The following is a 13,093-nucleotide window of genomic DNA, read 5'->3' as shown; positions in this document are numbered from 1 at the left end:
GGATACTGGTATCTCTGAACATGTGTGCATGAACTCCTGACATTCTTGCTTCTGTGCCCCCAGCCCCATATACTACCTTTCCTCCTGCTAATTAGCATCTCCATCTACTAACTGCTGAGTAAAGTTCCACTGATCTTGAATAAGAGGAGCAAAATCTAGTAGATTGGCACCATCCCACTTCAAATACAGTGCAAATCTGCCTTCCCTTCAAAACTGTGGAAGCTAATATAGGATTTGTATTGTTGGAGGGTACAGCCCATGCATTTCATCCAGTGTGCGCCTTGCAGGGGTGCACAAATTGCTGGATTCTTACAATGTGGGATCTTGCCACTTTGCAACACACTTACGTTATTGTTAAACAAAACACTTTGCAAAGCTGTGTAGTTTGTTGAATAGTGGATTGTGGAGAGCAACCTGAGACAGTGTTAACTTTTAGCTTTGTGGCTGACCAGCTCAAACTGAGAGTGACTGATTTGTTGCAGGAAACTCCCTAGCAATTAAATGTTCTGCCACTAAGAAATGCTAGCTTAACATTTTGATCCAGCTTACAGGAAAGTGAATTAATAAACAAGTCTTCTCTTTAGTTATGGTTGCTTTCCATCTGCCGCACTTGGAATACCCACCCTTGTCTCATGCATAAACTAACATGCGTAAGGTGGGATAAGGAAAGAGAGAGAAGGAGTCATTAGAGCCGATTCTTTTCCAACTCTGTTCCTTTCACCTCTGATATTCCCAATGCAGATCCCTGCTGCACGTCACAGAGGAAGGACTGTAAAACTTCCCCCCACCCCTAAGAAAATATGTACTTCCCCAGAAAATGGGTAAATGTGATATAAGGGCTCTCTGACTCCAAAGATGTGATAACACTGGAAGATTTGCTCTGTTCTTTCTTGGCATGTTTCCCTTCAAGGACTCAACTGAGCTACAGCCAGACACTTTTGTTCTAGAAACGAGAACTAGCTTATTTTGGCAAAATGTCTATTGCAAATGTCTATTTGGCAAAATGTCTATTGCCAGTAGTGGGAGCCCTAGGAACTTGTTATATCAGGAGATATAATTGTAGAAAGTAGGTAATAATATCAAGTAGGAGAGCCTGCAATAATGGAAGCATAGATGTAATTTATATACAGGTTGGAAACCAAACAGAACAGTGTATGTATGAAGCCGATATAAATTGCCTTTCTAGTGCAATATGTACATCAATCAACAAGACTACAGTAATATTCCGTTTCTAATTCCTCAGTGAGCACTTCCTACATTTTTAAGGTAAGATTTGGGAGCAGTTTTTGTTCTGATTTTTTTTTTTTTCCATCAGAAAAAGCATGAAATTGATGAAGTGGAAAGACCTTTTTCTTTAAATCTCATGATAGGGGAAAAAAAAACCCAATAAAATCACCCCACAGAACGAAATGCTTCAAATGACGAAAACTGGTGTGTCTGCACTCATGTGTATGGAAGGTATGGCATGTTATTGTAAGATGGAAAGTAGTTGAGGAAGAACTTACTTTATTCCTCTGGAAGTATTAGGATTTATTTATACAGATCTGTGACTCCAGAAGGGGATAAAAGTTCATTCACTATGTTCCTAAGAAAAAGCAAGACAGAAGAATTTAATTAATCAAACTTTATTGATTTATTAAGCCTGCTTTCTGAGTACAGTTCTTCATGTAGCAGAGGGCAGGTGAGAGTTTAAACGAATGCTTCATGCTGTTGCTTTCTGTGAAGGAAAATGCCTTAAATGGCTACAAACTCAGTATACCTCTACTCTTTCATTTGTCTCTTAAAAACATAAATTTTACATTTTGGCATTATGTAAAATAACAGTTCTAAGCAAGACAGACATAGCAAGAATTACATGCTATGTGTATGTAAGGACTAGCAAAACTTTCTGATACTGTATGTTGTTATTAGTTACAGCTGCCTGGGAAATTTTATTTCTATCTAGAAATCCAGAATAAATTCCTGCTTACAGAAATTAATTCCTGAAGTTGTTGAAAGCACAGGGCTCGCTACGGACTCTTGCTGGCAGAAACATTAAACATGGAAAAGAGTTTTCTTAAAACTGTGGACGGAGCTCTCTGCCAGCATCCATGGGCAACAGGGTGGCATCATTGTTTGACCAAGGCCTCATCTTGTATGTCTGCTGTGTGATAATCCATAAGATAAGCGATGGCAAACTTCTGTCACGTACGTTACGTTACGTGATGCATTCATGCAGGCCATGAGACCTCCCTGCTATCCTTCCCTTCTGAGGAACTGCTCTAAACAGATCAGTCTGTCCCAGATGTATAGTGGAATCCAGACAAAAATAAAGAAAGCAAGGAAAAAGCAAGTCCTCTGTTTGTGATGGGACATCATCCAGGATGGCAAAGGTTTAGGATGAGGAATAGGAGTGAGGAATAGGAATGATTCTTCTCCATTGTCAACAGAGTGGGCCTGAATGAGTAGTTCATGTACAAGTATCTCCACTTTGGGAATGTGAATCCCACCTTTTTTGACTAAATTAAGACATGAATTTAGCAGTCCATCACAAAACACCTGGATCATGGACCGTCATATGAGAAAACAAATGTCATCTAGCATGTAGCATCTGATAATCTAGAATTAATACAGGGCACTGCGGAGACCTTACCTGAGAACACTCCCTACAACTGCAGGTTTTGGCAATTGTAGAAGATTAATCTTAATGGGAAGAATGTAAAGACAACTTGGTAAGGGAAATGGCTAGTTTGTTTTATGAACAGAAATGTTAAAAGCTGGGCTTATTCATTCTTGCAAAATGAAGGCTAAGAGTGGATATAATTTCTTTTCATAAATGTATGAAAGCAACAAACACTAAGGAGGAAATGAGCTATTTAAGCTAAAAGTCAGTATTGGTACAAGAACAAATGGATAAAAAGTTGCCATGAATACATGTAGGTTAGAATTTAGAAGGCGGCTTCTAATCTTTAGTGGAATGAGAAGGTATGGGACAACCATGTGAGACAGGAACCAATGTAGCTGGAGCTCTCGGATAGATCTGCCTGGACCTTCTTGTACTGGGAGCTTCCCAAGTAAGACTGAAAAGCTTTTAAACTCAAAAGGCTAGAATAATTTATTTTTATAAACTAGAATAGTTTATTTTTGAAATATTGAAAATACAAAGACACTAAGTAAACTAACGAAAAATAAAAAAGGCTTTGTACAAAATTGTCTTGCTTGTCTGCTCTATCATAGTGAGGCAGGTTCTTGTTTCCAGCCAGCTCAATGATATTCTAAGTTGCAAAAATCTCTGCTCCATCCCTCTGGTTTCAGGGAGGCTTTTTATTCCCTTCTGGGGCTGACCTGGCATCTTCCTCCTCCTCACTGCAGTCTGCCAGCTCTTGCCTCTCCCACCCCAGACCGTCTCCCTCTACCCAAGCAGTAGGTGTCCTGGGAAGGTGCAAGCTTCCCCTCCTTCCAGGTTACAGTTTCCCAGTCAGCGTTTAAGGGAACATAATATTCAGCTGGAAAGACGTAACTGCAATGGATACCATCCACTACACCTCTGAAAGAAGTGACAAGAAAGTACCTCTGTAATTTAAAGATAGAGTCAGATCATTTATGAAGTGGAAAATGGAATATGACTGTCTGTAAAAACAGAGAAGCAGGGATGCTGATGCTGGAGGTCTCTGTCCACCGCAGTTGGGAATGTGGCAGTAAGAACGCAAGATGATGCTTTCCCATGTTTCTGAATAAATGCTCAAACCAACATAATTGCTGAAGATTCAGAAGGAACCTGTTGACATCTGTACTCAGTCCTGCCCATTATCTGCAACTGCTGTAAATGTTTGGCTTGTTAATAAAATGCTTTCTTGTAACTGGGACAGAGCGAGTATGTTTATGTCTGAATTCCCATCCCAATTTGAAGATGACTTTCAGTAATCTGGATCTCTCACCCATGCAGTAAATGAAACAGACATATGTGAGGGAAATGGTTTCCCTTCCTGTAAAAGCTATCTCATAATGCATGTGCGAGCAGAAACAGAGATTGCATAAGCAGTCTTACTTCTGGCATTCCCTACTTTGACTTTACTACATTCACCTCAAACATTATATTTTGACTAACTTAATGCAGATAAAATGTCCTGTGTGTATGCAGTGGAGATGATAGGATGCTTCAAGCTTCCAGACAAAAAATATTTTTTGAAAAGAAACTCCTCAGGATGAAACCTTAAAATGTTCTTCTTGTCCTTAAAGTTTCATAAAAGTTTGCTTGAGGCTCAGTGTTTGCCAGTATAGCTTTGTCCCAAGTTTCTGTATGCTGCACGTCCCCTGTTGTCCATCATCAAAGAAGGGGTTGTCCTGTCCCTGTGGCGCGCGTGGAAGTATGTACCTTGCATGTTAAAGACTAGGGAATCTTTAGGGAGCTAATATTTCTGGATTGTTGCTTTTAAAGTCCAGTTCCTACCCCATAAATTTTTATGCCTTACTCCCATGAGCAATCCCTTCACAAAACGGAATTTCATTTGTGATTTAGGATTGCGTGCATCACAAAATCTGTCAGGGTCCTGAGGCACTGCCAGCCCTGCCTGTCCCTGCCCGGTCCTCCTGGGGCTCCTTCCACCCTGCCCATGGCCCAGGACCCCGTGTCAGCCCCCCGGGGCCATCAGTCCCTGCCCTGGCGATGCCGCAGGTCTCCAGCTCCCCACAGCCTTGCCCGGCCATGGGCCCCGCTGAGCTGGGCCCACCCACAGGCCCACATCCCGGCCTGGCCTTGGCCCATCCCCAGGGAGGTGCCCGATGCTCAGGGCTGGGGCCTGCCCTGCTCCTGGCTGGGGCGGTGGGACGGGCCCTGGCTGCCAGGCCCTGCCCTGCGGCCCCCGGGGAGCCCTCCCCAGCTCCCGGCTCCCCATCCCTTAGGCAGCCGCTGGCCCTCGCTGCTCCCTGACAAAATCTGCACAGGATCACGTCTACTCCGCAGGCTGACACTTCTGTCAAATATTACCTTTTTTTTTCAGTTTTTGAAAAAAATTTCATACTTAAATTAGTTTACACTGCTATAGAATCCTATTGACAACATAATTCTTAGGTCAGGCTGCAGATTTGTAATTTAAGCTATTAACAGTAAGGGATTTAAATCAATGCATCTTTACTATTTCTAATATAGCACTACAGTAATTCCAAATGTTATACAGTGTATTGTTTCATTGTAAATATTAGTTCAATTAATTTCCTGGTGGATATCTAGTCAGTTCAGAAAGTACCATAATTAATTATGAATCCAGATCCAACTAGATTTGTTATGCTGGTCATATTTTTTAATTAGTGTTTAAAATATTTACAAATCTTTCTTTCAAAATGATCCAGCATTTGATTTGTGTTGTTTTTAGTTCTTTTTAGTTTTTCAGTGGCTCTGATGCTTTTCAAATGTGCCAAAACAGTAACAGTGGGCAAAGAAAACTTCCATTTAGTTTTAGGGTCTGTGAAGTCCTGATAACCTTCCACAGTGAAGAGACTGGCTTGGTAGATGGGGAGAGAGCAGTGGATATTGTCTACCCTGATTTCAGCAAGGCTTTCTACACTGTCTCCTGTAAGATCCTAATAGAGAAGCTGATGAAGTACGGGCTGGATGAGCAGACAGTGGGCTGGATTGAAAACTGGCTGAACGGCCATGCCCAGAGGGTGGTGATCGGTGGCATGAAGTCTAGTTGGAGGCCAGTGACTAGTGCTGTACCCCAGGGGTCAATACTGGGTCCAGTCATGTTTAACATCTTCATTAATGATCTGGATGATGGGACAGACCGTACTCTCAGCAAGGTTGCAGACAACATCAAACTGGGAGGAGTGGCTGATACGTCAGAGGGTCGTGCTGCCATCCATAGAGTCCTCAACAGGCTGGAGAAGTGGGCTGACAGGAACCTCATGAAGTTCAACAACGAGAAATGCAACGTTTCTGGGAAAGAAAGAGTACAGACAGTCTCACACACACTGATATTTTGATCCAGAACACCAACAGACCAGTCCCAAACTAGCTACTCTACTCTCGTACCCAGTATGAGGGCTGTAATTTCTAGAACATAGAGCTGATCATGCACAAGACTATGTATTTCCTGTTGTGACCTAATTGTATGATTAGGGGGAAAATCAAGAATAATTCTTGTGTTTTGGTTTTGGTGTTCTTCGTGTTATGGCCCGGAGCTGGGAAATCATTACGAGTTAGTGCTTGCATAATAGTCACACAAGAAGGAGTAGAGTCTCCCACTTTCTGCAGTCTGTTTTGATGCACTGCTTCTAAAATGGAGGATGTTTCTTGATCGTTGTAGTTAAATATCAAAGATCTGGATGAGGGGATCGAGTGCTCCCTCAGTAAGTTTGCAGACGACACCAAGTTGGGAGGGAGTGTTGATCTGCTCGAGGGTAGGAAGGCTCTGCAGAGGGATCTGGACAGGCTGGATCGATGGGCCGAGGCCAACTGTATGAGGTTCAACAAGGCCAAGTGCCGGGTCCTGCACTTTGGCCACAACAACCCCATGCAACGCTACAGGCTTGGGGAAGAGTGACTGGAAAGCTGCCCAGAGGAAAAGGACCTGGGGGTGCTGGTTGACAGCCAGCTGAACATGAGCCGGCAGTGTGCCCAGGTGGCCAAGGTGGCCAATGGCATCCTGGCCTGTATCAGAAATAGCGTGGCCAGCAGGAGTAGGGAGGTGATCGTGCCCCTGTACTCGGCACTGGTGAGGCCGCACCTCGAATACTGTGTTCAGTTTTGGGCCCCTCACTACAAGAAAGACATTGAGATGCTGGAGCATGTCCAGAGAAGGGCAACGAAGCTGGTGAAGGGCCTGGAGCACAAGCCTTACGAGGAGCGGCTGAGGGAACTATGTTTGTTTAGCCTGGAGAAGAGGAGGCTGAGGGGAGACCTTATCACGCTCTACAACTACCTGAAAGGAGGTTGTAGTGAGGTGGGTGTTGGTCTCTTCTCCCAAGTAACAAGTGATAGGACAAGAGGAAATGGCCTCAAGTTGCGCCAAGGGAGGTTTAGACTGGACATTAGGAAAAATTTCTTTACTGAAAGAGTGGTCAGGCCTTGGAACAGGCTGCCCAGGGAAGTGGTTGAGTCACCATCCCTGGGAGTATTTAAAAGACGTGTAGATGAGGCGCTTAGGGACATGGTTTAGTGGGCATGGTGGTGTTGGGTTGACGGTTGGACTTGATGATCTTAGAGGTCTTTTCCAACCTTAATGATTCTATGATTCTATGATTCTATGAAATATGATTCCTCACACAATTGGGTTTTATATTGCACACAGACTGCTTGGCAATAAACTAGAGGAATAACATCATACTTCTAATATCCTGCTTCAATTTTCTTTGGAAAGAAAGTCTAGTTAATCACAAAACTAAAATCAGCCACATACCTACGTTCTTTTTGTACTGTGATATTTGTAGGAGCAGCACCGATGTGTTTCTACCTGATGTATTTCTTCAATCAGGAAAGAAAAAGGAATGCAAATCTGGTTAGAGGGAAATGCAGGTTAGAAGTCACGGCAGATTCAGAGAATTCTTCTTTTCTCTCTCTCAGTAGCTCTAGAGCTTCAAAGCAACAACCGCAATTCCCAACCGTACGCTCCCCAATTTCTTGCCCTCTGCAACAGTCCAAGGTCTTGGGAAATGTCTTGGGTTTATGTCACTCATAGAAGTTTTTATTCTTTTAGGCTACGTGTGTGTCTCCACAGACTGTTTGTCTTCATTGCTGTACCTGAACTGGACAATCCTCAATGTAACATCCAAGACACGTACTATATTGAAACATTTACCTAAAATTTTAATACCTTATTTGGTTTTAGTCCCCCAAATGACTCATGTCAGTGGTGCCCATTTTCTTTTCTCTTCTTCTTTTTGTTATGACATTTGTTTCTAGAATTAATAAAGTATTTGGGAATAGGGATATCATCATATCTTCCCATCCATGGTTACTATTTCTTCCCTCCATGCAAGTCATCTCAAAAGGGAGAGATGAAATTTATGGTTTTGTTCTATCCAGTATACCAAACACCCATGCTGATACTATAGTATCTAGTATTATATGTTTGGAGTTTATCTATCTGCATAGTGACATACATGGAAGCTGATATGATGTTCAGGTAAGAACTCATTTATGCTGGAGTCAAAACTTCAGTCCTTTCTAGTCCTTGCTGCTCTTCGGACAATACCACTCTGTGATGCTGTGATGCCTCAGAAAAGAAAGAAGAAACAAGGGGTTTCAACAGAAGATCAAGAGTTTAATGCAACTGTTCTGTGACACTTATTTTTTTCCTGCTTTCTTTACATTCTTTACTGTCCTTACCTGTTCTCCTCTTGTTGCTGGCAAGAATTACTGGCAAGTCTTTTTCTCCCTCCTCTTTCCAGTCTCAACTGCCCTTATTTTTGCAGCAGGTTTCACCCAGACCCTCTCAATCCCTTTGATGAAGTGACAGGCAGCACAGGAGGTTGGGATCATGTGCATAACAGTATCCTGTTGCCACTTCTTGTTTCTTATTTGTTTTCCTCTGCTTTGACATGGGTTCCTCCATATGCTGCATTCTCTTTGGGAATTTCACCACCTTTGCGTGGGTTGCCCAAGGGCTGCAGCCCCTCGGGGGTGTCCCTGCCTGGCATGTGTTGCCACAACCACCGTCCCCTCAGAGCAAGTGGACTCCCATACCTCCTCTGGCACGGAGCACCTCTTTCCATGAGCACACCTTCAGCCATGTCCCCAACAATGTCTCTTTCCACATCTCCTCTGTGCTCCTTATGTGTCCCCTCCATTTCTTCTCCTCCCAGCAGCTGATGCCCTTTCTTTAACATGTTTGCGCAGAGGCACCCTGTGCTCCTGCAACAGCTGCAGTTTTGGGGTGTGACAAGCTGCTCACAGCAGTTTCGGAGCTGGCTAGAAGCGGCTGTGATCGGCCCAGGGCTGTTCATGGCCATCCCCTGCAGCCTCCTGCTGCCAAAACCTTCCCAGCTGTGCCCATGCACCTCTCTTCAAGACATCAATCATTTTAGCCAAAAATACGCTATTTCAGCTATTAGCGAAGAAGGTATCCCTATGGTCTTCAGTGCTATAGGCAATGGGTGTTTCATGTTTTAAATGGCACCACAGCAGAGGAAGAGGTCTCCAGATGGGGAGAGCAGAAACTGCGGTGTAAACAGGCACTGGTCTCCACCGTACATCACCACAAGGTACATGTTTTCCCCTCCATGGTCTGAGGGCCTGAAACAGGAAAGTTATTTTTGATCCAAGGTCCTGTGTTAGGTTTTATAGGTCCTTATAAATATTGCATTTTATGTCCATGTGTTTCTGCTAAGTGTTCTCTCTACTTGTGCCTTGGCTCGACATGTCTTGTCAAGAGAAAGACAGGTTGGAAAGGGCTGAAGATGGTTCAAAATACTTTACAGATAACATTAAGCACTGCAAGTTGCTAAAACCTCTTCTCTTGTACCAGCTCACATTTTTAGTAAAACACTTGGAAAGTGCAAGCCAGCTATTTGAAGACACTTCTGTGTGAGAAGTGATGGTTTACAGGCCTTAAAAGCTATCCAAAATATTACGGTTTTCTTGGATTCTGCTTTGTTGAGAGGTTCTATTTATATTTTGAAGGGTGATTTATTTATTTATATATATTGGGAGAGAGGTGAGAGATGAGTGAATGGAAGAGAAACATTTTTCACTATTATTGAAAGAATATGATAAAAAGAAGAGAAATTCTGTGTTATTGAAAAACAGCTGTAGGGAGAATTGACACCCAGGCGGTTTATATTCACATATAATATTAGTAAATCACTAAAATGATAGAAGTGTCACTGCTAGGCTTTACTACAGAAATTAAAAACAAGATAGATCAGTTGAATCTCCCAGAAGGAGGCCAAAAGAATAAGAAAAAAATCCTTGAAGGGAACAATTCATATTGTAATTATTGAAGAACAAATGAAGAGGGGAGTTATTTACCTGGTTAGCTAGTCCTGTGAAATTATTCACAGCTGTTCATAGCTCCTCCGTCATCATCTTCTCTTCTTCCTCCTTTCTCTACTGGTCCTGCTCCAGCTCCCACCCTTTTCCATCCTGCATGCCATGGCCCCTCTAGCCCACACTGGCCATTCTGCCCTCCTTGCTCTGCCTTCCCCCTTCTCCATCATCTCTTCTTGCTTTCCTTTACTCAGGTACCAGGCAGAGGGATGGAGCAACTGAGAGAGCTGCAGGCTTTCCAGAGGGTTGCATCTGCTGTTGGAGGAGCCTGAGGTTGGGGGTGTTTTCCTGTGTCTTCAGGGGATGTGGGGTAACTCTGGATCAAATCCTGGGAATTAAATTTAAAGGTAAACCTGTAAGGTGTTGCAAACTGTCTAGGTACTGCAATGCAAGTGTGCTGAGGATGGGGAAAGTGATGTTCTAGGGACATCTAGGGGAAATGCTACATCCTGTGCAATGGTCTCCTTGGAGCAGTTTTACAATGATGTATGTTAATATGAGTCTTTCCAAAAATATCTGGGAGGCATACCTGTGCCCTCAGAAAAGAAAATGTTCCTTACCTATGAATCAGAGGAGATATGGAGGTCAGAATTGGACAAACATTTGCTTAAAGAAGCAGAAATGTGTTAGAAGCAAGAGGAAAAATAAGTGGGTATTTTAAAACATAGTATGGAAATTATATTTTCTTTTTAAAGTGCTTTGAGATCAGTAGGTAAGAATTGTGTACATAACCACTATCTTATATTCAGCTATAAAGCACACCTTTTGGAACAAGCTGTCAGAGCTGCTGTCATGTTACCAATAATTGTTCTTGCATTATTTACTCCTGAGAGGAAAAAATAAGGAGAGTCAAGTTCCCCTTAAAATTAATTATCGTAAACCTTAAAATGAAAAGTCAGAGTCTGATTATGAAACCACTTACTGTTCAGAATGAAGACTGAAGTTCAAGCAGTTGCAAATGGGAACTGCAGAAGGCTTTAGATATTGGAGGAAAAGAGTGAATGATGATCAACACAGTCTGCTTTAAAAAAATCAGGATATATCTAGCCATAAGTAAAACAAAAGCAATATATAAGTGGCCAGAGTAAAATCCAAGTAATAAAAGAAGCACTCAACATTGAAGGGTTAGACCAAGGATCAGTGTTTACTTGTATAGAGGAGGAGACTTGCCAAATTACCAGTTTCATTCTTCTGCAAATGTTGGATTGGTTTTACAGGATTTTGAGGTTTCACCTAACCTGGTATTAAACGTTCCAAGAGAGGAAACTTTAATCATTTATTCTGGGAGATTGTTCCATAGACTGATAGACCTAATTTCAAGGAAATGTTATTTAGACTTTCTTCTGCAGTCACTTCTAGTGATTCAGAATTACTTGGTTTCTGCTTTAGTTTATATAATTTGGGACTCCTTATTTTATACTTTTAGTTCAATAGAAACATCAGAAATAAGATAATGACAGCAGAAGTGATATTTCTGAAGTGTGATAAAAGTATCATACAAGCGTACCAACCACAGAAGAGGAGGCAGTGTGCACATGGGAAAAAGAAAAAGCTCTGTGGCTCATAATGAGCTATGGCTATAGAACTCCTCAGCTGGGCTCAGAGGCAACCTTTTCCAAAGCTTGGCTTAAATCCCACAGATGAGAAGCATTTTCATACTAATGCTAAGATGAGACAAAGGAACGCGTATCCTTGCTTTTGTGCCAAATCCATTTCTGTTTCCTCCGACCACTCTGGGGCTTGGGGGTACTAAGGTGAATACATGCTTACAGAGGTTTCCTTGTACTTCTCAGGATATCAGAAATGAGATGGAAAGACCCCTTTATGGTTCCATAGACCATAATGTCCATAATAAGTATGATCTTGGTTACTGTCATGACTATATTTCTAGATGAGACAGGAAGAATTATAAGTAAGTTCTATAGAGTTATTCTAGTCACCATTTCTTCTTAATTTTTTTTTTTTGGTGACACCAATCTATAAGGTTCAGATCTTAGACATGGAACAGCTGGGTCTCTCTTAAGCAGAGAATGATTTTACTGCATAGTATAGGTATTGCTACCAAACTAACTTCATTTTCCATCATTTTGCCTCATTCCCCAAAGCATTTCCACACCACATCCTACAACCTATTTTTTGTTCTGTGCCAACACAAAAAGAAGAATGGAATTTAAAAGCTGATTTTATTTATATTATGCAACAAAACAGCAGCTAGTAGAAAAAAAAACCCTGAAATCTTAATAGTTATTAGTCCAAAAATCCACAGAATTCAGTAAGGCTTTTCTTTTCATACATTTATTTTCATCTATCAAACATAGTTATGTTACAAGATATGATTTCTTTGTTACTTTATCCTGCTTCATCTTACCATTAGTTCTATCATTTCATTGCTAAGCAGAGGACTAGGGTTTTTTCAGAGGAATCTGAAAGCTTTTAACCTTTCCGCTGTTCTAAGATCTTAACTTTGGTAACATAATCACCGTTTTATCCAGTGATGGTACACATAGCTAGTATCTGGCTGCCAGAGACAGCAGGTGTTTTGATTTATTCATCTGTCTACTGACTCAAATCACAAGCTGTTACATTACACATCTACACCACTGGTAGTTTAACTTAGCCCTAAGTGCATCATATGCCTAACTCAGATGTCAATGAAAAACTACTAATGTGAAAGCCTGGAATTTGGCTTTACGGTTAGTGGCTCCAGTGGTGAGCCATACCACTGCAGATTGTACCTCAGCCTCCTCTTACCCATTACCCAGATCTGGCTTAGCTCCCTGTCGAATATTTGTGCCTGTAGCAGCCTGGGGAGCATGTCAGCTCACTAAATATAGGTCACTTTAAGATGAGTTTAGTCACTTTCTGAGCTCTGTTGACTTTATGAGTTAGATGTTTAAGAGTATAGAAGCCCTTTTGCAGCTGAAAGCTTGATAAAATACCTTGTAGCACCTCAAATGATGCCAGATGCCTATGCTTATGTAATTAAATTCTGCCCTAGATCTCCATTGATTACAGTAGGTGCTCCCATATAGACACTGTGCTTAAATTGTGGGTATCCACCTTTAGTTATACGAATGCACCAGAAGAATGTACTAAGAAAGGTGGTACATGAGAAGCTTGATGACCAGT

The 13,093-nt window shown here is 41.9% G+C and overlaps 1 protein-coding gene across 4 annotated transcripts in view; it reads left to right on the top strand.

Moving 5' to 3' along the window:
- The window catches only part of UFM1 (ubiquitin fold modifier 1), a 70,421-nt gene that overhangs the window by 24,012 nt on the left and 33,316 nt on the right, over positions 1-13,093 (top strand). Inside the window, exon 6 of one of the 4 annotated variants that reach the window (XM_075139738.1) lies at positions 7,674-10,336. The exons of 2 other annotated variants lie outside the window; for them this stretch is intronic. In XM_075139738.1, the coding sequence (XP_074995839.1) occupies positions 7,674-7,879 (206 nt within the window). In that variant the 3' untranslated portion in view covers positions 7,880-10,336. Of the gene's footprint in view, positions 1-741; positions 4,952-7,673; positions 10,337-13,093 lie in introns of those variants that run through there. One more of the 4 variants, XM_075139742.1, reaches the window with a different exon arrangement.

Source organism: Calonectris borealis, chromosome 1, assembly GCF_964195595.1.
Source record: "Calonectris borealis chromosome 1, bCalBor7.hap1.2, whole genome shotgun sequence".
NCBI classification, from domain to species: domain Eukaryota; kingdom Metazoa; phylum Chordata; class Aves; order Procellariiformes; family Procellariidae; genus Calonectris; species Calonectris borealis.
This window is presented reverse-complemented; position numbering and strand designations above follow the sequence as displayed.